At 38.5% G+C, this 21,795-nt stretch overlaps 1 protein-coding gene across 8 annotated transcripts in view; it reads right to left on the reverse strand.

Annotated features, from left to right (window-relative positions):
* The window catches only part of LOC138743669 (matrin-3-like), a 49,515-nt gene extending 32,235 nt beyond the window's left edge, over nt 1-17,280 (reverse strand). For 3 of the 8 annotated variants that reach the window (XM_069899241.1, XM_069899237.1, XM_069899242.1), the window contains exons 1-4: nt 16,940-17,030; nt 9,773-9,952; nt 6,350-7,412; nt 236-297 (exon numbers count right to left, since the gene is read on the reverse strand). In XM_069899241.1, the coding sequence (XP_069755342.1) occupies nt 236-297; nt 6,350-7,240 (953 nt within the window). In that variant the 5' untranslated portion in view covers nt 7,241-7,412; nt 9,773-9,952; nt 16,940-17,030. Of the gene's footprint in view, nt 1-235; nt 298-6,349; nt 7,413-9,772; nt 9,953-11,998; nt 12,118-16,661; nt 16,682-16,939 lie in introns of those variants that run through there. The other 5 variants (XM_069899238.1, XM_069899239.1, XM_069899240.1 and 2 more) reach the window with 5 other exon arrangements.
* Nucleotides 17,281-21,795: the final 4,515 nt, after the last annotated feature.

Consider the following 21,795-nt stretch of genomic DNA (forward strand, 5'->3'; position numbering starts at 1 on the left):
GTTTCCCAAAATCAGCAACTCACAGTGGCATTCTTCAACTCAAAGTAAATCCATCCAACAGTGGTATTTCCATTCTTTTCACAAACATCTTTAAAATGAATTGGCTCAGTCAGGAGGGTACAATGTCAATGTACATTGTACAATGTACAATGCCAAACATTCCACATGATTTTGTTGTTAACTTGCAAAACAGTGCAAGTTACTAATCTTTTGATAGTAAATAAAAACTGCATACATTTCCAAAAGCAGCAAGCAACGTCTTTTGTGTGCTGGTTCGTTCCTGTGATGATTCCATTCCTGCACAATAGGAGTAGGGGAGGGTAAAAAGGAAAAAAAAATCACTTTGTATTTAGCATACAAATCATGTTCCTTCATTTCTGCAGAAGCAAATCATTTTGCCATAAATTGTTTTAAACAATAAAAATTTCAATGCAGTGTAGCATAAATTATACAATTACTGAAAGATTACACTGCACTAAGTGCAAGTAAAACTTCAGAATCAAAAACCTGTAATGTTATTTTATAATATACACTGTGTACAATTGCAGTTTGAAAATGGATTGTAGCTGCAAATCTTTGCTTTTTTTTTTGCATGTGGTTCATTCTCCATGTACAAGTGAATATCCATAATTCAATATAAAAATCACCAGGACAAAATTTTAAGTTATGGGCCCTTCTGGACCACACTGCCCAAATAAACCCATGTGAGCAATTAACTAAAGAACAGTGGTGCTATAATAGTGTTACTTTTTATTGTTTAAAACAATTTATGCCTACTCTCTGCCCAACAGTGGACAAAAGTTAAAGAATTTCATGAATTTACATTCTAAATGTAGTATTATGTGACAATAATGGAACCTTTACTCCTACATTAACTGTGGCAATCTATTTTAACAATGTTTCCTGCACCACTTATTTTAATCTTATTTTACAAGATATTACAGCACCAGTTCAGGGGTTGTGAGTATTTGGGTGGCATGGGCTCGTGGTCCAGAAGGGCCTATCACCATGCTTTAAGTCTAGATTATTTTTAAATTTAAAAATTGACCGTTTCATCCATGAACCATTCAAATTTTAGAAGACAAAGATAGCTGGGAAAGAGTTTGTCACGGGGATTTTTTTATATAATGGCTATTTAAGGACAATAAAGTGTGTCCAGTCTTGTGACTGGTGAGTGCCAAGCTCAAACAAGTGTAACTTAATCAGGAGTACTATCACTAATCTCCACTCTTCTACAAGGGTGACTCGGTTCATAATTACTAATTTGCCATCTTTGCTAAAACACTGAATGAGGACCTTATTGAGCTCCATCTTAACAAGAACACAAATGTTGGACAAATTTAGCAGGTCTCATATCGTCATATGAGGTTAAAAAAAAAAGGATGTTTTCAGTCTGAGCCCTTCTTCAAGGTACGAGTAAAAAGCAGACAGATGCCTGAATTAAAAGGTTGGGATAAAAGAAAGGACAGGAAGAGCACAGACCAACAGGCAAAGTGTTAATTGGATATGGATAGGAGACTAGAGGAGGAAAGGTGAGAATTGATTGGAGGATTGGGGAGGGTGGTGTGTGTGTTGGTTCTGTGAATGCAGAGCTAGGAGAAAGGAGACAGAGGGAAAAGGGAAAGAGAGAGAAACAGCTACAGGAAAAGATTGAAGGATGGATTGGAGGATGCAGGGTGGGGGCTAACATAAACCAGAGAAGTCAACTGTTAATGTTGGAGGGTATCCAGACAGAATATGAGGTGCTGGGTCTGTACTCCTCCCCCTGCCCTTTCTTTCCCTCTCTCCAGGCATCTGGCTGCTTTTTACTCATACCTTGAAGGGCTCAGACAAAACGTTGGTTAACTATGGATGTTACAGATCAGCAGAGTTCCTCCAGCAATCACAAGTGTTTGCAGACTTTTCATGTTTCACTCTCTCTTAATAACCCTGCAGCTAAATAGCTGGAAACAAACATTTCAATAGGCCAGCTACAACCAAATCAGAATCAAATGAAACTACAAATCATTCTGCTTTTGGTGCCATTTTTATTTTGCATATAGCAACTGAAGATAGTTTTAAAAAGTTGCGACATTTCATTGTGCATCCAAAGTGACAAAGCACATAATTTAACTAACTGGGCATGGCATCCAAGTTTTAAAATTATTTCTTTAAAAACTAATCATATGCACAGATGGAATTATTCTATATGGCATTCTTCTCAGCATTTTTGCCAAGTATCCTATTATTAAACTATATCTCCAATTCACAATTGAATATTTCTTCAAATAAGTTTTAAGTTATCAAATCCTAAATTCTTTTAAATTCACGGCCTCATTCGTATATACACAGTATATATTATGTGAAGAACCAGACTTTGTAATGAATAAGATAATTTCTTTTGTTATCTCTATGCTGAAGTTATGGAACATTCAATATATTGCAATTTTATTTGCAACTACAGTACAACACAGATTATCTGAAATGGTTGAGACGTGGCCTATAATTGGATAAAAAATTTTTTTTGATAACTGGTCATTTTTTAAAAATAGCCCAGGAGCAACAGCAAATCACTTGTATCAATGTTTAAATAACATCAAACAACAGGGAAGGCTTTTTAAGCATTAAAATAATGTTTATTTCTCACTAAAAAAAATGCTGGCAACCGCCGCCACCAATCCCCAACACATCCCCATCGATGCCACTGATACCCGGGCCAGTGGAACACTTACGGGGAATCCTGTGTGAGTGTGCGATAGTAGGCTGAGGGGAGGGTTGGGAATCAGGAACTCCAGTGTGCCAAGGAGGAAGGGAAAAGGGATGCTGGGACAAGGGATTCTTCCAATTGCTTACGGCAGGAAGACAGTGGCACGTAGTTTGAGAAGAAGAGTTGGAGAAAAAAAGTCAATGGGGAAGGTAAAGAAGAAATGGAGAGAAGGGAGGGCGTTATCTGAAACTAGGACAATTGTCATTCTAATTTCATGTCAAGTTCATTTTTTCTCCCCATCTGTGAGGACAGTTCGGCTCTGGAAAAAATTCTGATAAATGAGGATTTCAGAGAATTTGATTTTGACTATTCAGAGTTGTACTGTATTTACATTTTAACATAAATTGAGCAAATATGTGCATTCAATATTAAGCAAATTAATATTTTTTACTGGTTTATAACTAGGCCAGCTCATGAAAATGTATTACTCACCCCAAATGCAGCAAACTTCATTCTTCAAATTAAGTTTTTCTTCCATGTACTTATCAATGTCAAAGCCCAAAGAGCAATCTCATCTATCATATAATCTCATTAAGGGACTTCATGCTAATGCAAACCATGCCAAAACATTTTTTTTTTAAATAATTGAAGATGCTTCAAGCACACAGCACCTAAGCCATTCTTTAAGAGAAATGGGATAACAAAGACAAAACTACTGCAAAGGCATTTTCATGTTCAGAAGAATCATTGTGCACAGGTGTTCTCCCATCCTTTTTCAATGAGTCAAAAGCACAATGATTGCCAAATGATATATTCTCAGTTACCATCAAATCCAAATGCCTGAGCAGGCAAAATAAAAGTCACAGAATCGTAGGCCTTTTCTCTTGGGTGGCACAGTTAGCGTAGCAGTTAGCACATCGCTATTACAATGCCACCAACACGGATTCAAATGTGGCACTGTTTGTAAGGAGTTTGTACACTCTCTCCGTGTCTGTGTGGGTTTCCTCCAAGTGCTCCAGTTTCCTCCCACCCTTCAAAAACCTATGAGCATTGCAGGTTAACTGGTGTATTTTGGAGTCACGGGCCTGTTACAGGTCTAAATTTAATTCTTCAAAGCTCGCTTTAAGGCACTGAAATCTGAGTTAAAAAAAGTACAGCAAGCAATTTGTAAATAATCCTTAAAAAAAGCCCAAAAAGTATTGAATATATTAAATACTGGAGGAACTGCAGAAGATAGTCAGTATTACTCCAGTATTTTGTTTCTCCAGTTTCCAGTATCTGCAGTTTCTCTTATTTATCTACAAAAAAAAATTGATGTTTTGTGCCAGACCACCAGTTTTGTTCACAACAGCTGACCACTTGTGAGAATTTAATACCATTTCGTGGGAGTGGTGCCAAGAATCTAGATGTGTCCTCTGGTTTTCAACCAACAATCTCTGAACTAGAGAAAAGTCAATACTGTGACTCATCATCCTTAAGATATTCAAACCCCTCCGAAAAAATGCAAAAGATTTTCAGTGAAATTACAATAATTCATGTTAATATTGCTTTTTAATAGCCAAATTGCTCAACAGGAAATGTGGAGAATCTGATTTTAATTGGCAAAACAATGAATGATCAATGTTTGGGAAGAACAAAGGGACATAGATGGATAATTTATTCCCACCGAAGCATTCCTATCCGGACTTCATCCATGACCTCCACATTCAAAATTACTTTTCACTGTTCAGGATTCCTTTATTGACATGTAATAGTACAGAATAGATTTCTAAAAATAAATTTGAAGGGCCAGGGGAAGAAAGAAAATGAAATGATCACCAGTTAAGACATCATTTAGTTTGCCTTCTAAGTAGATAATTCAGTGTTATGAACCAAGCTGTGATACTAACCAATATTTGAGTTAATTACTCAAGGCAAGAGCAAATCCATCCACATTAGGTCAGTGATATGAACAGAATGCAGAAGGTTATTACGAGCCTCTACTTCATTGTGACTGTAAAAGGTTTTGGAGAAACAAGATTACACGGAGACCTGCCCCGTTGGTTTAATTAATCTTCTTTGTTGAATTCCAAAATTAAAGCTCAGCAGTTTGATCCACTGTCCAAGCACAGAAATGGCATCTTTTAAAGTCTAGTGCAATCTGGTCAATGAGTAAAATTTTAACCAGAAAGTCAACTGGCATTTATCATGAAAATGCTTTTGACTTTATTTTACTGACACTGCTCTGTCCAATGCTTCTCAAATCAGTTAGAATGGGGAAAGAAACCAAATCCATGAAGAGACAATTCAACACCTTTGTCCATTCAGAAAGTTGTCAGGCTGTTGATAATTTTGTGTGCATAGGCAATAAGATAAAAAATAATTGGCATAAAAGGCACCACCACATGGAAGTCACTTAATGAGATGCTTGCATGGCCTATCAAAGGACAAAGGTCTATATTTATATAATCTATTAGACACACAATTAAGAATCTTTGCAAAACTGCAAAAATGACCATATGAAGTTACTTGGATCACCATGAAGTAATATTTAAACATCTTCCTTGTGGAGGAAAATTGCATTGAATAACAATTTTTTAGAAGTCTGTACTAATTTTATGTTTCTTAAAAACATCTATATGGTCTATAACAATCAACAGCATTGAAAATTGGTTGTCCAGTTTATTCAAAATTTTTTTTGAGAATTAATACTTTATACAACAAAATCAAATGTGTGCACAGTACTGAACCATTTACATTTTCATGAAGATAAATTTTCAAGATTTAAAAAAAAAATGCCATTAGCAGCAGAGTCGAAGTTGACTCGTTACATTGACCATTAACTCTTAACATCTTAGAAATAATCTCTTACTGCAGCTAAGAAACAGGGTATTGGGACTCTCGGATGCAGTACTATAGTACCAACTGAAAGTTTAAAGCAAAACTATCCTGGGTTCTAAGTCATCAACACTTCTCTCCATGCTGCTTGAGCTCCAAAGTATTTCCAGCACTTTCTATTCATATTTCAGATTGCAAGCATCTGCAGTCTTTGACTTTCATTTACTAGAAAAAAATTCAGCTTCTCTCTTTCAGTTATTAAACAAGGGGAAGAGAGGATATTAGGTTAGGATGTTCTATTTGCTTTCTGAAAAATTGCCCAGTGTACTGGAAGGAACCTGGCACATATAAAAGTGAGCAATACACATCACTTTAGAGGATGGTCTTTGGAACCAATATTTTGCAATTTTATAAAGCATGCTGATATTTAAGAACACGAACATGGAAAAATCTGAGACCCAAGCCCCAGTAGTTCAGAACAAATGCTGTCAAGGCATAGTGCACAATTTCCAGGAGAGATGTCATTTACTTGTTAACTGAAAATAATGGGTCACTTGTACTGCACACCCCTTTGATTTCACCAAGTATTTTTTAAATTTTGTAATTTCCACTGGCAGTCTGTTCATGAATTTAAGATACATACTTTAATGACAACTGCTTCTCGATCATCTTTAATGGTTGGCAAAATAATGACAATAATGAAAAGATCTTGTGTAGAACTTTCATGTTGCTAAGACGTTCCAAAGAATATTGGAACAAATTAAGACCCAAATGAGGTTTCCACAAGTCCTATAAGAGCTATTGCTTATACTTTATAAAGCAATTTTTAAATTAGAGGCCACTCACCTTCACAGAATGAACAGTTACATCACACAGCGAACACAAATGAGGGAACAGTGCTGGCAAGAAACCATGGTAATCGTTTACGTTGCTCAGTGAAGGAGATCCTCGTTTTCTTTCCAAAAGGGACCTTTCTTGGCCACGGGAAGAAGGCCCCATTTTTCCATAATCGGAATCATATTTATACATTGGGCCAGATAAACGCATATCATCCCTACGAAAGTCATCAGCTCTTAATCGTTCAGGCTCATAGTCCTTCCTGTCATAATATCTAAAACTCGCCTCTCGAGAAAAACCATGGTCATAATTGACCACTGGATCAGCATTACGACCATCAAAATTATTCCGAAAGCGCCTTTCTTCCTCCCACTCACTACGGGAGGCTCTGAAGGAACGATCTTCCCGAGGAGAACTGTCACCTCTGCTGTAACTGAAAGATGCTCCATCATCATTCCTTTTTCTTTTAAGCTGCATAAGAATGTCTGGCAAGGATTCAGGAGTAAGTTTGTCCTCAGGATAACGGCTCAGTTCATCCAAGTCCCTGGATGAAAGGCCAAAGGTAGCCAAAATATTACTGGCCCTATCCGCATCAATCCGTTTCTGAGCAGAAAGTGAAGGTTGATTACGACTGCTTACGTCAAACAAGGAAGGCAAACCACCGCTGGATCGTGAAGGCCCACCTGAAGACATTATACCTTGATGTCCTTGTCCCATACCTTGTAGGCCCACTGCCTGACCCCGTCCAAAATTCATATCGCCACCCATTCGTGCACCCTGGTGCATTCTCCCAAGATTTGCATGGACATTTGCAGACTGGGCTGCAGGAAAGAATCCAACATTATGATTGTCTTTCTTCATGCAACGGCCATGATCCTGTGGGGCTCCATCCAATGACATTCTGGCACAAGAGAGAGTCTAATTCAAAACTGGCAAGAGCACCGTAAAATAATTCTTCAGTGATTAGTAGATAGCCTTTGCTGGCTCTGTAGAAAGTTGTTTCACTATCTAACTTCGGCTAACAGATGGTTGAAGCGACAAAGGCACAGATTCCCCAGAGAACTTTGCCAGGCTGAAAAGTTAAAACAAAAATGTTAGATCAAGGATCTCAAGGTCTTAAAAGGACCATATGTCTGGATCCATCCTCAAAGTCAGAAGTCCAAAACTGGATTGTAGAAAGACAGTTTAAATAACAAGATCGAATGCAACATTTCATAGTTGCATACAAAATCCAGTGCAGTGGGATAATTTCTTTGTATTTTATACAACCTCTTAATGAGAAACGATAAGAATCTCAAAAGGCACGTCAGTAGGAAAACGGCCAATACCAGCAAAATGGTAACTGACCACCAAACCCTTTCAAGTAAACAGGATTTTTCAAACCCAAGTTTTTCGGAAATCTCAGCCATTTTGAAGAATGCTAATACAATCATTGTAACATTTCAGGATAAAAAAACATTTTTGTAACATTTTAAGATATTGTAACTATCCCCAGAAAGGGAAGTAACACATGGAGTAGATGTGTTGTAAGCCACTGAAAGAGAAAGATGGTAGTGTGTTACAACACTCATTTCATACTTTGATAAAGCAAATCATTTTTATGAAGGGATTTTAAATGATTTAATGTCTCATCTTGCAAGGACACATCTCTTGAACATGTTGTCAGTTGCCAACAAACTGAATCAACTGGTAACCAAAAAGCAGTGTGCACAGAATTCAAGGGATATACCTTTGAGGAATAAGGCCAACAAGTTTTAAAATAGCAATCAGCTGGCAAGAAATAGCTGCAAGTGCTTAAATACAACTGTTGCACATCCAACTCAAGAAATTCTGGTTGGGTAACTGAAACACTTTTGATGCATATTTTGTCCTCAAGACCACCCTCCCCATGATTTTCTCGTCATCATGGAAATGTAATTATAAACATTACCTATTCGAGAAGCTGCCTGAAATGAAAATCTTACCTCTGAAGAGATTCTGAAAGCTAATAGAAAACATTTCAGGAACACATCCTATCTTGCTGATCCATGCACTCAGCATTCAAGAGCATAATGTAGAAAAAAGATGGTTGGCAAGGCAATGAGAAATCAACTAGCAGAGTGCATTTTCCAACAGTTGCCAAAACAACCAAAGATCTGACTACAAACATCAAAACTGTAGAAACAACGTCGTCTTTGACAACAATCTTAAGATAATGGCACCTTGATGAGATGTGGGCGATATAGCACTAAAGTGTACATTCTCAGATGTTTTAGCACACTATGGCGCTAAAAAATATTTTTCTTAAAGGACCAAAGTCTTGGAATATTGAAATCCCAGAAAATTAAATTTATCTGAAGCTGAGCAACTTTCTCTCTCCCTTAAAGCAACAGGGATCAAACTAATCACATGATGAATTCCTGTGCACGCAAAAAGACTCCCTATTTTAGGGCCAGATGCACTACAAATTATCAAGAAAGCAAAACAACATTGAATATGTCTCTATCAAGGCATATAGCGCATAATGGAAAAAAAACCAGAACACTGGTCATACCAGTCATGTGATTAAAAAAGATTAAATTCAGAATGATAAAAAAAATTAATAGGATGCCTCCTTTCACATTTTGAACTTGATCAGATATGTTTAAATACAGAGCTGAATTGTTACTCTACATCTTTTCAAATTAAAAGACAAAAATTGCATATATTTTTCTAAGCAAACTGAAAGCTTATTTCTAAAGCTACAGCCTTTACAAAATGAGCTTCAATAACCAGGAACATTATTTTAAATCTATGAGATCCTCAGCCTCTTAAATATACTTCTGAAAAAGACCATGCTTTTCAAATGAAGTGAAATAAAACTGCCCAGATTCCCCAAATATTGATACGTGAGATGCAACACTGAGATAAACCCTTTGCACCACTAGGATTTACACTACCTATTAACATTAACAGTGTTTCACTAGAGTTACTCCAATACGATTATAAAACACCCATCAGACACAATAATTAGCTTTCCAATCAACCTGGAACCTACCAAAATTAAAATGAGAAATTTTTTCTTCAGCCTATGAAGTATCCAATTTTATCAGAACATCTGCAAATGTACCTGCAGACATACAAGATGTTTTGTAACTGCATGAATGAAAGGCTGCAAATTCTGGCTTGACTAATGGCTAGCCCAAATGCAAAACCATGATCATTCAGACTGTGCACCTGCAAAATTGAGACTGGCAACAGTACCAGAGAAATATTTCAAATGGCCACAACACCAATGGATATAATTTATATTCTAACCTTCAGTACTACCAAGAGTTTGCATTATTTTATTATCATTCATCACTGACTGACTTGCTTTTATATTCAAATGTTGCAGTTACCATTCTTTTATAAGACCTATAACATCATATTTTGTATACACTAAAATTCCATAAACAGCAATAAATAATTTACCAGTATCTAATTTTGGTGACGTTGGCTGCAGAAATATTTGCCAGGACACAAAATTCTTGCTCGTCTTCGAATGGGCGCAGAGTACCTTTAACATCCAACTGAACCAATGGAAAGGCAGATTGAGTCTAGATTCAACGTCTCCTCTGTAGAAGTCCTTTTGCCTTGCACGGGAACGCTGGCCTAGATTTCACACCCAAGTCACAAAGAAATGAGAATCATTTTCCCCAAAAAATTCCATTACCAACTGTTCCTTTTTCACTTCTCACTAAATTTTTCCACGCTTTATCATGAAAGTCTTGTTTATTTTGACTGTATGTTGACTTTTGTATTCACTGCATCTCAATTCTGTCACTAAGAAAATTCAAAAGGAGTTTGGAAACTACCAATTCAGATTTATTGACAGAGTACATACTGAGATTCTTTTCCCTGCAGGCGAGGCAGAATTACCATTTATTGGTAATGCAAAAAGAAACTATAAAATGTACACATGTAAACAAATAAAGAAATGTAAATAACTATGTAAAACAAGAGGGGAAAAACAATAAAGTGCAAGAGTCCTTAAATGAGTTCCTGATTGAGTTTGTCATTGATGGTGAAGGGGTAGCAGCTGTTCCTGAACCTGGTGGTGCGAGTCTTGTGGCACCTATATCTCTTTCCTGATGGCAGCAGTGAGATGTGCTGGGTAGCATGGATCCTTGATGATTGCTGCTGCTCTCCAAAAGGCAGCATTCCCCTTAGATGTCCTCGATAGTTGGAGGGTTTTGCCTGTGATTTCCTGGACTGTAGACTCCTGGATCACTACCTTTTGCAGGGCTTTATGGTCAGGGGTGTTGGTATCCTCAGGCCAGTGTGATGCAGCTGGTGAGCACACTTTCCACCATAAATCTGTAGCTGAAACTACCAACTAAAGAATGTACTGATTGGGCTGCTAAAATTATTGCATAAACAGAACTTCATTGTGGAAGACATCAGCGATGTGCCAGAATGAGTCAGAGGGCAAAAGGTGAGTGTGATCAGTACAGGGGAACCCCAATTTAACGTGCCCCATTTTAACATGAAATTGGATGTATTGGACCCCTTATCGTCCACGTTCCAGTCTTTGAGATGGGATGTTAAAGCAATCCCATTTTAAAAGATGCAGTACCAGGGATGGCCACCCTGTGGCACCGCAAATGGTTAGAACTGGCAAGTCTAAATGATTAAACAAAACTAAGTACAGTAATGTTTATCTTGGTGGGGAATTCATCGCATTGGGGGGGGGGGGGTGTATGTTGCTGAGAAAGTGGGAGAGAGTGCTGCCGCAAACAGGGATGGGGGAGTGATGCAGCAAACTAGAAAACAAAAATTCTCTCCAAAAAAACTGTCCAATCAAGATGCATTGAAAATTTAGAAACTTAAAAGTTATTGGACAGGCACATGAAATGGGCAGTTAAAATTAAATGAAGTAAATCTAAGCAAATACCAGAACCAGCTTGAGAAAAAAAAAATCAGAAATGTCAATCTTTCTCCACAGACAATATTTAAATATTGCATCTCAAATCTTCAACAATCATTTTCTTTTGAGTGCTTAGATTTGATCCAAGTCAATTTATACAAGAATGATCAGATACCGGAATTTACTCTTGGAACAGTTTAGAAGTATCAAAATCATTTAGAGTGATTGGTTCCCCCCCCCCCCACCCCTTTTGCCAAATACTTGAATCTTTGTCCTCTGAATCTACACTACTGGAAACAGACTTTTAAAAAGCCATGCAAAATTGTTATGAAATAGTGTGTGCAATGGCCTGAAAGAACAGGGAAGCTCTAAATAACTGCCAAAAAGGAAATCTTAGCACAGGTAAAAGTGTACAGCAAGATTGAAATTAATCAATAAGCTCTTTCATTGCTTTGAACCATTTTGCTTGCCCATAAATTTATAAGCTTCGTTACCAGCAACCTTGATTTCAGTTGTTAAGGCCCCAAGATCTGACATCTACACATCTCCATGCCTGGCTTAAGGCAATAATTAAAATCTACTTTTGACATCTACCTTAACATTGCCTTTTATGGTCAACATCATTTTTTGATACCATTAATTTGGAGCATATGCAATATTTCCCCTAGTGACTCACCAACACAAAAAAAATAAATCACTGGTCTCATCACAATGCCTACATTCAAAACTATTTTAAAAACCCTTTAAACCACAAGTTCAAACAGTGGACCTTCTGGCTTGCATGATCTCACCTTCATTAATGCATCAGGGAAACACTCTAGTTTCTTAAAGCTTCATCTGCATTTCCTTTTAATTTCTTCCTGTCCAGGCTGTTCCTCAACTTTGACATTTCCCTCACCTAATACACCAGCTGTTATTATGAAGAATATACAATTTAGTAAGTTGGCATCATTTCCTAATTTCACCCTGAAGCCAAATCTTCTTTGATACACTTCTAGTCTTTCACCATTTGCACAATTTTTGTAGAATTATTTTCTTTTCAATTGTTTCTTTCCCTGTGCCAGCTTCACTCTTCTCATATGCCATTTTTATTCATTTAATGCAATTTTCTTCATTAACCCCCTTTGCAAGTCAAATATACATTGATTCAAATTCACTACAGTATAGAACTATGAAATGAACAAGAAACAATATGGATAGAAACATAAAATTATGAAAGATCATTATAGAATGCAGGGTAAAAATTAACACCAATGCACTTCAATGAAGGCGACAGGTTATATATTTTCTATCTACAAATCCAAATATTACTTAAATGATCAAAAACTAGAAAGAAAGTATCCAAAAGATTTTTAGAGTCCATCACCACATTCTACCATACAGGGGGGAAAAAAAATCAGCAACATTAATGGAATGATAGTATTGATGTCATGACCATAAAGAAAGTAAGATTTTGCCTGGGCACATAAAGTGCAGAAGGCACAGGGCTTAGAAAGCAAGAGGTTTATGGAGACCATTATACAGTGTTGGAACCTGAAAGTACAACTACAAACAATGAAACAAATAAAATTAGGGATACTCAAAAGGCAAAAAATTGTAAAATGTATTGGCCTTAGAAGAAATGGAGTAGAGGTTCCCCAGAACATATAACATTACCTCCTTAGGCACACAAAGCTAAGCTAATCACTATAAACCTTCTCAACTATCTTAACTACTCCATCTCACACTCATGACCCTCTATTGTTCTTGCCCTCATATGCCTGTGGCTTTTAAATCTCCCTATTGTATCAACCTCCACCACTCCCTTTGGAAATGCATTCCAGGCACCCACTACTCTCGGTTTATAAAAATACCCACCCCAAAAGTCTCCCCTAAACTTTCCTCCCTAAAAGTGTCCTCTGGTATTTGCTATAGTCGCTCTAGATAAAAGGTCCACCCCATCTATCCCTATCATAATCTTATAGATCTTGATTAAATCACCTCTCATTCTTCTTTACTCTAAGAAAAATGCCCTAACTCAGTTAACTTTGCCTCACAAGACATGATCTCCAATCTGGGCAACATCATTCTAATTCTTCTCTACACCCGCTCCAAAGTTTCCACATCCTTCCTGCAATGAGACGACCAGAACCAAACAATATACCAAGTACAGTCTAACCAGAGTTTTATAGAGCTGTAACATTATCCCATGGCTCCTGAACTCACCTCATCCCAACTAATGAAGGCCAGCTTACCAACACCACTAACTTACCAACCTGCGCAGCAACCTTGAAAGATCTATGGATTTGGACCCCAATGTCCCTCTGTTCTTCCACAGTTAAGAATCCTGCCATTAATCATATACTCCTCCTTCAAGTTCAACCTTCCAAAATGCATCACTTCACAATTCAGGATTGAACTCCATCTGCCACTTTTCCACCTAACTGTCCATATCCTGTTGTAACTGACAACAACCCCCCCACGATAACCTATCCACATCTTCAACCTTCGTATCATCTGCAAACTGACCTATCCTTCCACTTCTTGGAAGGAAGTAATTTATAAAATTCACAAAAAGCAGGGGTTCCTGAAGAACTCCACTAGTCACTGACCTCAGGACATAAGGCTTGTCATATTTCCTGGAATATAGAATGTTAAAAGGTGATTTGATTTTATGATTTTGAAAACATTCAGTGGAAGCAACAGATATGTTAACAATCCAGGGGCAGACTAAATGAGGCCATAAAGCATTAAATATCTGACCCCAGTGTTGAGGAAATTAAGTGATAGGAGCCCTCAACTATTGTCTCAGACTTTATTTCACACAATTTATTATGGAGAGTAGGCAACAGTCTCCATTGCTATCTGACTCTGAAATCTACTTCTACAAGCATGTACATTTATGCAGAGAGACAAAGAAGTTGCTACAGAAACCCATTGAAAACTACATCAAGGCATTTACAGTCCGTGGTGGTACAACTTCCAAACCAGGCAGTGATACAGTTGCACATTACATCCTCTGAAGAATGTAGTGAGGATGGAGGGTGGGAGATGTACTTTCCTCAACCTTCGCAGGAAGTAGAAACGCTGCTGGGCTTTCTTGACTATGGAGCTGATGTTAAGTGACTAAGTGAGATTCTTTACCAAATGCACTCTAAGGAACTTGATACTCTTGACAACCTCAATGGTAGAACTGTCAACGGTCAGGAGACCGTGATCTTGATAACCTTCTCTTGCTTTTTTAAAAAAGTTCAGATACAGGTTTTTTGCTCTGCACCAGTTTGTTAGTGTCTGCTCTTTGTCTCTGTATGCTGCCTCCTCGGTCTTACTAAGGCCCACCACTATCGTGTCATCAGGGAACTTCATGAAGTGGTTCGAGCTGTGTTTGCCTGTACAATTGTGGGTCAGCAGAGTGAACAGCAGTGGACTTCTGTGCTCAGTGTGATAATCTTGGAGGTGCTGTTTCCAATCCAGACTGCCTGAGGTCTCCCCATCAGGAAGTTGAGAATCCAACTGCAAAGGGAGGTACTTAGACCCAACATGTCCAACTTTTTGATCAGGTACTGAGGTATAATCGTGTTGAATGCCAAAGTGAAGTCAATAAACAGCATGCAAACATATGAGTCTTTATTTTCCAGGTGGGTGAGGGCTAGATGAAGGGCAGTGGTGAGAACATCATCCGTGGAGCAGTTGGATCTATATGTCAACTGCAGGGGGTCTAGTGAGGGGGGGGGAAGCAGGTGCTTGATGTGCACCATGAGCCTCTAAAAGCACTTCATGATGATGGACGTGAGTGCAACAGGATGTTATTCATTGAGGCAGGGCACAGGGACAATGGTGGCAGCTTTGAAGCAACTAAGGGCTTACAGTCCATTTACTACTTAGGGAAATCTTAAAGATGTTGGTGAGAACATTTGCTGGCAGCTTTCCTTGGGTTGACTTTGCTTAGTTTTCTCTTAACATCAGCCATAAGATACAGCACCTGATTGCTTGGAGGAGGGGTGGTGTTCTCCATTGCCACGTCGTTTTTTGCCTCAAACTGCACGTAGAGTTGTTCAGTTCATGAGGTAGGGAGGCATCACCAGTACATGGAGATAGAGTAATGCTTGCTGTCCAGGAAGTGACTGAATGTACTGGGGCTGCGCAAACTTTGCCTCCCTCATGGACTTAGACAGCTTGGCTCTTGCCAGGGCTGCCTTGTCTCCCGCTCTGAAGGCTGTGTCTCAGTTCCCAAGCAGCAGCCGCATATCCTCAGTCATCCATGGTTTCTGATTAGAGTGAGTAGTGATGGACTTGGACACAGCAACCTCATCAATACACTTACTAATGTAACTGGTTACTGCTGCCATATACTCCTCCAGATTTATGCAGTCACTTGCTTCCTTGAACATGTGCCAGTCTTGAAGTGCATGAATGCCCCCCTTTAGCCAGGTTTTAATTTGCTTCAGGATTGGTCTACAGTGTCCAGGTAGCAGTCTGTATACTGGGATCAGCATTACAGAGATGTAACATGGTCTGAGTATCATGGTATTATCGTGAAATAGTGATAGAGATGCAGAACTCTTTCACAAGAGTAAATAATAGCTCATTTAAAAAAGGTTCACATGGTTACATGCCAGATGTGTAAAACAATATCAAAAGAAAAGTTCAGGATAGAATGTCATACTATTCATACATCATACTATTCAGAGAGGAATAAACTCAATAATCTGTCTGGTTTGCTCCTGTTTCATCTTGACAACATCTAATCTCCCTTCCCATTGATTTATTAGAATAAAAGGAAGGATTTAATAAAGTTAGTTACATGCTAATTATTTTCTTCCTCACACGATCAGACATACTACAAAGAAAATCCATTAATCTTTTATTTCTTTCCATTTTTCTGCAGCGTTTGAGCAAACCAACCACCAAGGCATGTTGACTATCATCCAGCTCTGTGGGTCTGTGCATGTCTGTTTCTCCCTTTATTTATTCAAACACTGCAAAAGGCAGAATTTATCCCCCCCGCCCAGTTATTCCAAAACCCGGGGAATCAACCCGACACCACTATTTTTCATTTGTACGTTGTCCCTCTGTAACCCCATGCAAAGCTACCACTTTCCTTTAGTCTAAACGTGGAGATCAAAGCAGAGGCACGAGAAACGCCCTTAGTTAATTCCAGCGTTCCTTTTTTAAAAAATGCAACCAAGTTATAAATGAACTATGCGAATTTTGTTTGACAAATGCTCCCGTGATGCATCCTGGGCTTTTTTTAAACGCGCGAATATAAACACTTGCAGGCATTCCGCTCTTCTCAGCTTAATTAGACTGACTATCTGCAGTACAGGCTGACCCTTCAGTTCGAAGTTACGGCCCTGGCACTTTTCTAGCCGCCCAGTCTCCCCTTCCCACCATTTCTCCTCCTGGCGCGTTGACGCGCGTCCATTTTGTTTTTTTCCCCACTCTGGAACATTTTCGGACGGGGGGGGGACCCACCATCCTTCTCCTTCACCGCTCTCCAGCACCGAACGCCCAGATCCCTTCAACGGCATCGGGACTGGTTTCCCCGCGGCTGTTGCAGGCCTTACCCCGCTCCCGTCTCCCCCGCTCCCTTCTCCTTCCCTCGTCCCAAAATGGCGCCGGCCCCGTCCCGCCAGACACACGGGCCTGGCGCCTCAGAACATGGGGCACCGCCCGGGAACGTCTCCGTTCCCAAACTAACAGCTGCTCTCCATCGCCTTGTCCACTTACATTTCAACGCCCTGATTGCTTACCTCAGGCAGTGCCTCCTTCGAGGAAACGGCGCACAATAACAGCCACGGGCACAGAGGAGAGAGGGGTCGACTGCGCATGCGCTGTGGCTCAGCCTCTCTCCGCACGCTGCGCATGTGCACCAGCCCCTACCCCCACACAAAACGCATGCGCGTCTTCCATGAACGCGCGCAGCGGCATGTGGCCGCCAGAAAAAATGATGAAGAGAGTGTGAAAACGATGGAGTCAAGTGGTAGACATCCCGTCGTTACCGTCCGTGGCAGAATGCACTGCTTACTCGGGGATACCCGAAAATGTGAGCAACAGTTTCAGATATTTTCGACAAGCCCACCAGTGGCGTGACGTCAGCTGTCCGTCTCATTGGATCTGTGAGACGCCTTCTTCTTAAAATGTTTTATTGGATTTAACTAAGACCCTTTACACAAGGTAAACTAATGATAACATAATTCAAATCACCTCCTGTATTTCACATAGCATTGGTAAATTAGCTGAACCATGATTATGACATAACGTTTCATTCAGGATGTCACAGGATGTCACATTCCATCATTATAATAATTAAACCATAACTCGCACTATACAAAAATTATACAAATAATACTCGTAAAGTTCCTTTATATAAGATTTTGTACTTCTTGTTGTTCTGGGATATGATCCGTGATCTGTAGTTTTACTTCATGGTCTTAATAATAAGAGGTTTTCTGTCCACATTGTGAGTATAAATCGAATAACAGCTCCCAGACAGGGAGTCCCCAGAGTATCCACACCACTTAACTCCTCAGTTGATGATAATAATCCATGCATCTTATCAAATTTAGACTTTGCATCTTTAATCTTACATCTTTTTTTTCCAAAATTAAGCAAGCTGTATTGTGAAAATGAAAAACTTGGTGGTTGCTTACCAAGCTTTACTCAGTTACAGTTAGAATTCAAAAGAAAGGTGCATTCTGAATTCCAAAAGAGGAGCAAAAAAAGAACAATTAAGAATAACTTTATAATATTACATCCTTCCCTCCTTTTAAAAAAATACTAGCAGTATCAAGCAACACTTCCACATCGATTGGGACACTTTGGTACATGACCACATCTCCTTGTGGAGCTACTGTTTCATCATCCTCCACACTCTGACATGTCATATCTTCCTTCTCCTCCACTGATGGTACCACCAGATTTCTTTTATCTTGTTCCACAATAGATGTGGGGATTGGCTGAGCTTCTGGACAAGGTGCCAAGTCATGAACAGGCAGAGTAGATTCCTGTCCATCTGGATACCTGATGTTTGCATATGTTGGATTACTGTCAAGGAGTTCAACTTGTTCTTGTGACTCCTCACAAACCTTAGTCATTAACCAGAAGGGCAGTGAATTTCTATGGGATGAGCAGTGTTGGAATGCAAAAAAAGTTCATGGGGGGTAATATTTGTTGTTATAGACAACAGCGATCTTTGGGAGTATAGTACCTCTGGAAGCACTGATTCCCATTACTTCTCCGGTAGGTTATATGATCTCAGGGCCAAACAGAATGCCTTCCATATGATGCCAATGAACCTCTACTTGTCCATTCCCGATTGGATGGTAGGGGGTAGTATGACTTGTGGCAACCCCCTTCTGAGAGAGATAATCATGCAAATTCTTAGACACGAAGGTGGTATCTCAGTCAGTGTGTACGTGAATTGGCATCCTGCAGAGGCTAAATAGCAGATCCAGGCATCTGATCACTGCTATGCATATTGTGACATGGAAAGACAAAGGGGAAACGCGAGTATTCATCATATTGTAGATATGGGTTATGCAAAACTGTAGGCAAGGGACCCTTGAAATCAATACTAAACCATTCCTTAGGTTTTGTTGCTTTGATAAGAGTTCCTCCTGGTGGGTGGTAGAACAGGCATAGACCGTGCATGAAGCACAAATCTTCTTGACATCATCTGTAGAAAGGGGGAGATACTTTGCTCCAATAAAATGCAGCAGCTGAGTTGTTCCTAGATGACAAAGTCCATTGTGAATATCAGCAAACCCAACAGCGATAGATATTCACCACGACAAACAAAAGTTGTTTTTAATTATCTTTAAACATGAAAACATAATCAAACTTTAACTTATCTGACACAAATAAGAGAAGACACAAACACAGGTACAGACACAGAAGAAGAGGAAGAAGAAGACCAAGATCTTCACAGAGAAATAGAAGGTAAAACTGATGGACAAAGAGAAATAAAAGGTAAAACTGATGAACAAAATATAGATAAAGTCTCTTTTGAAGAACAAATGAGATCAGTAAAAGAATGGTGATCATTAGAGTTTAATGTAATTAAAAGGAAAATGAAAAGAGAAGATAAAATGCAAAGGTTAGAACTGGTAATGACAGAAATAGGGAAAAGAGAATGTGGAAGAGCGGGAAACGGCTGTAGAAATGGAAGTAAATGACTTAAGAGAAAAATTGGAAGAAAGTGACAAAAATTTAAAGAGACACAAGAGTTGTTATCTCAGAAAACTGATATGTTGGAAAATTATAGTAGGCAAAACAACATAAAAATAGTGGGCCTGAAGGAGGGTGAAGAAGGCACAGACATGAAGGAATTTATAAAAGGATGGATCCCGAAGGTTCTGGGAATGACAGAAATGCAGGCAGAAATGGAAATAGAAAGGGCACACAGAGCATTAGCTCTGAAACCACAGGCACATCAAAAACCAAGATTCATCTTAGTAAAATTTTTGAGATACACGACAAGAGAAAATATACTGGAGCGGGCAAGTAATAAAGTTAGAGAAGATAATAAACCATTGGGATACAAAGGTCAAAAAATATTTTTTTACCCAGACATAGTTTTGAACTCTTAAAGAGGAGGAAGGAGTTTAATACAGCGAAATCAACTTTATGGAAAAAAGTTACAAATTCATATTAAGACATCCAGCTGTGCTTAAAATATTTATACCCGAGGAGCAAAACGGACTGTTCTCAGATCCAGAGAAAGCGCAAGAATTTGCAGAATGTTTGCAGGACAGGAGAAGAGATGAGATGTGACAAGAATGAAGAACAGTAATAAAGTATATATAAATGTAAAAACAATGTATATGTAAAGAACTAAAGAGAGAAAAGAAGGGAGTAAGGGGAAAGAAAGAAGAGAGAGCTTTGTTGTGTTTTTTTTTAAAGTTTTCTGGAGAGGGCTGGGTAGAGGGGGAATAACCGTCACTGCAAAATCAGTTGACGCTGTGAACAAGATTGCAATCCAAATGAAAAGGGGAGTTGTGGTTGCAAGGGATATTCGGCAACTCAGAGATGGGGGGATCTTTTGGGGTTAAAGTATTAGTGGGTGTAGGAACTGCGGGGTTACTTTATGTCTTAAAGTGTTGTTGTACATTAAGTGTAATAAGAGAAAACTGAGATGAAAAGGGGGATGGAGGTGGCGAAGAGGTGGAAAAGAGGTGTATGCAAGATATAAGATGGCCATGTTGAACTATATGACTATAAACATTAATGGAATACATAACCAAATTAAAAGGAAGAGGCTACTAAACTTATTGAAGAAGGAAAAAATAGATATAGCATTTGTGCAGGAAACGCATCTAATTGAAGCGGAACATTACAAACTAAAGAGAGACTGGGTAGGACATGTAACAGCAGCATCCTATAATTCAAAATTAGAGGTGTAGCCATACTAGTTAACAAAAATGTACCAATCAAAATAGGGGAGGAAATAATAAATCCGGCAGCGAGTATGCAATGATAAAGTGTCACATATACTCAGAATGTTGGATAAAACTGGACAAAAGACAAGTAAAAAGAATAAAGTAGCCAAATTTATGGTTAAATCAGTGCAGGAAATGAAACTTATGGATATATGGAGGAGGCAACACCCAAGAGAGAAGAAATTTTCATTTTATTCGAGTAGGCACAAAACTTACTCAAGGATTGATATGTTTTTGTTGTCAGCCCATATTCAAGGGAGAGACAGGAAAACTGAGTATAAAGCTAGATTACTATCAGATCATTCACCCCCTATTATTAGCAATAGAACTGGAGGACACCCCACCAAGAACATATAGCTGGAGGTTAAACTCCATACTACTTAAAAGACAGGAATTTAGGGAGTTTATTGAACGCCAAATTAAAACATTTTGAAATAAACACAGGATCAGTGAAAGACTAATTTATATTATGGGATGCAATGAAAGCCTTCAATAGAGGGCAGATAATAAGTTATGTGACTAAGATGAAAAAGGATTACAATGAGGAAATAGATCAGTTGGAAAGGGAGATAGTAAGTACAGAAAAGGAATTAGTAAAAAGTGATGATATAATGAAAATGAGAGAATTGGCAGACAAAAAAATTAAATACAAAACATTACAAATGTACAAGGTGGAGAAGAACATAATGAAAACGAAGCAAAAGTATTACAAATTGGGAGAAAAAGCACATAAAATATTACCCTGGCAACTTAAAACAGAACAAGCTAAAAGAATGATACTGGCATCAAGGAAAAAGGACAAACAAATTACATATAATCCAACAGAGATTAATGAAATTTTAAAGGAATTTTATGAACAATTGTATCAAACTGAGAATGAGGGGAAAGATGATAAAATAGAGGAATTTTTAGCTAAAATTGAACTGCCGGAATTGCAAGAAGAGGAACAAAAGAAACTAATAAAACCATTTGAAATAGAGGAAGTACAGGATATATTAAAAAAGCTGACGAACAATAAAACACCAGGAGAGGATGGATTTCCAATAGAATTTTATAAAACATTTAAAGAGTTATTAATTCCTCCTCTCCTGGAAGTAATGAACCAGATAGAAGAAACACAAAACTTGCCAGATTCATGTAAGACAGCAATAATTACAGTAGCACCAAAG

The sequence above is a fragment of the Narcine bancroftii genome, chromosome 9 (assembly GCF_036971445.1).
Source record: "Narcine bancroftii isolate sNarBan1 chromosome 9, sNarBan1.hap1, whole genome shotgun sequence".
NCBI classification, from domain to species: domain Eukaryota; kingdom Metazoa; phylum Chordata; class Chondrichthyes; order Torpediniformes; family Narcinidae; genus Narcine; species Narcine bancroftii.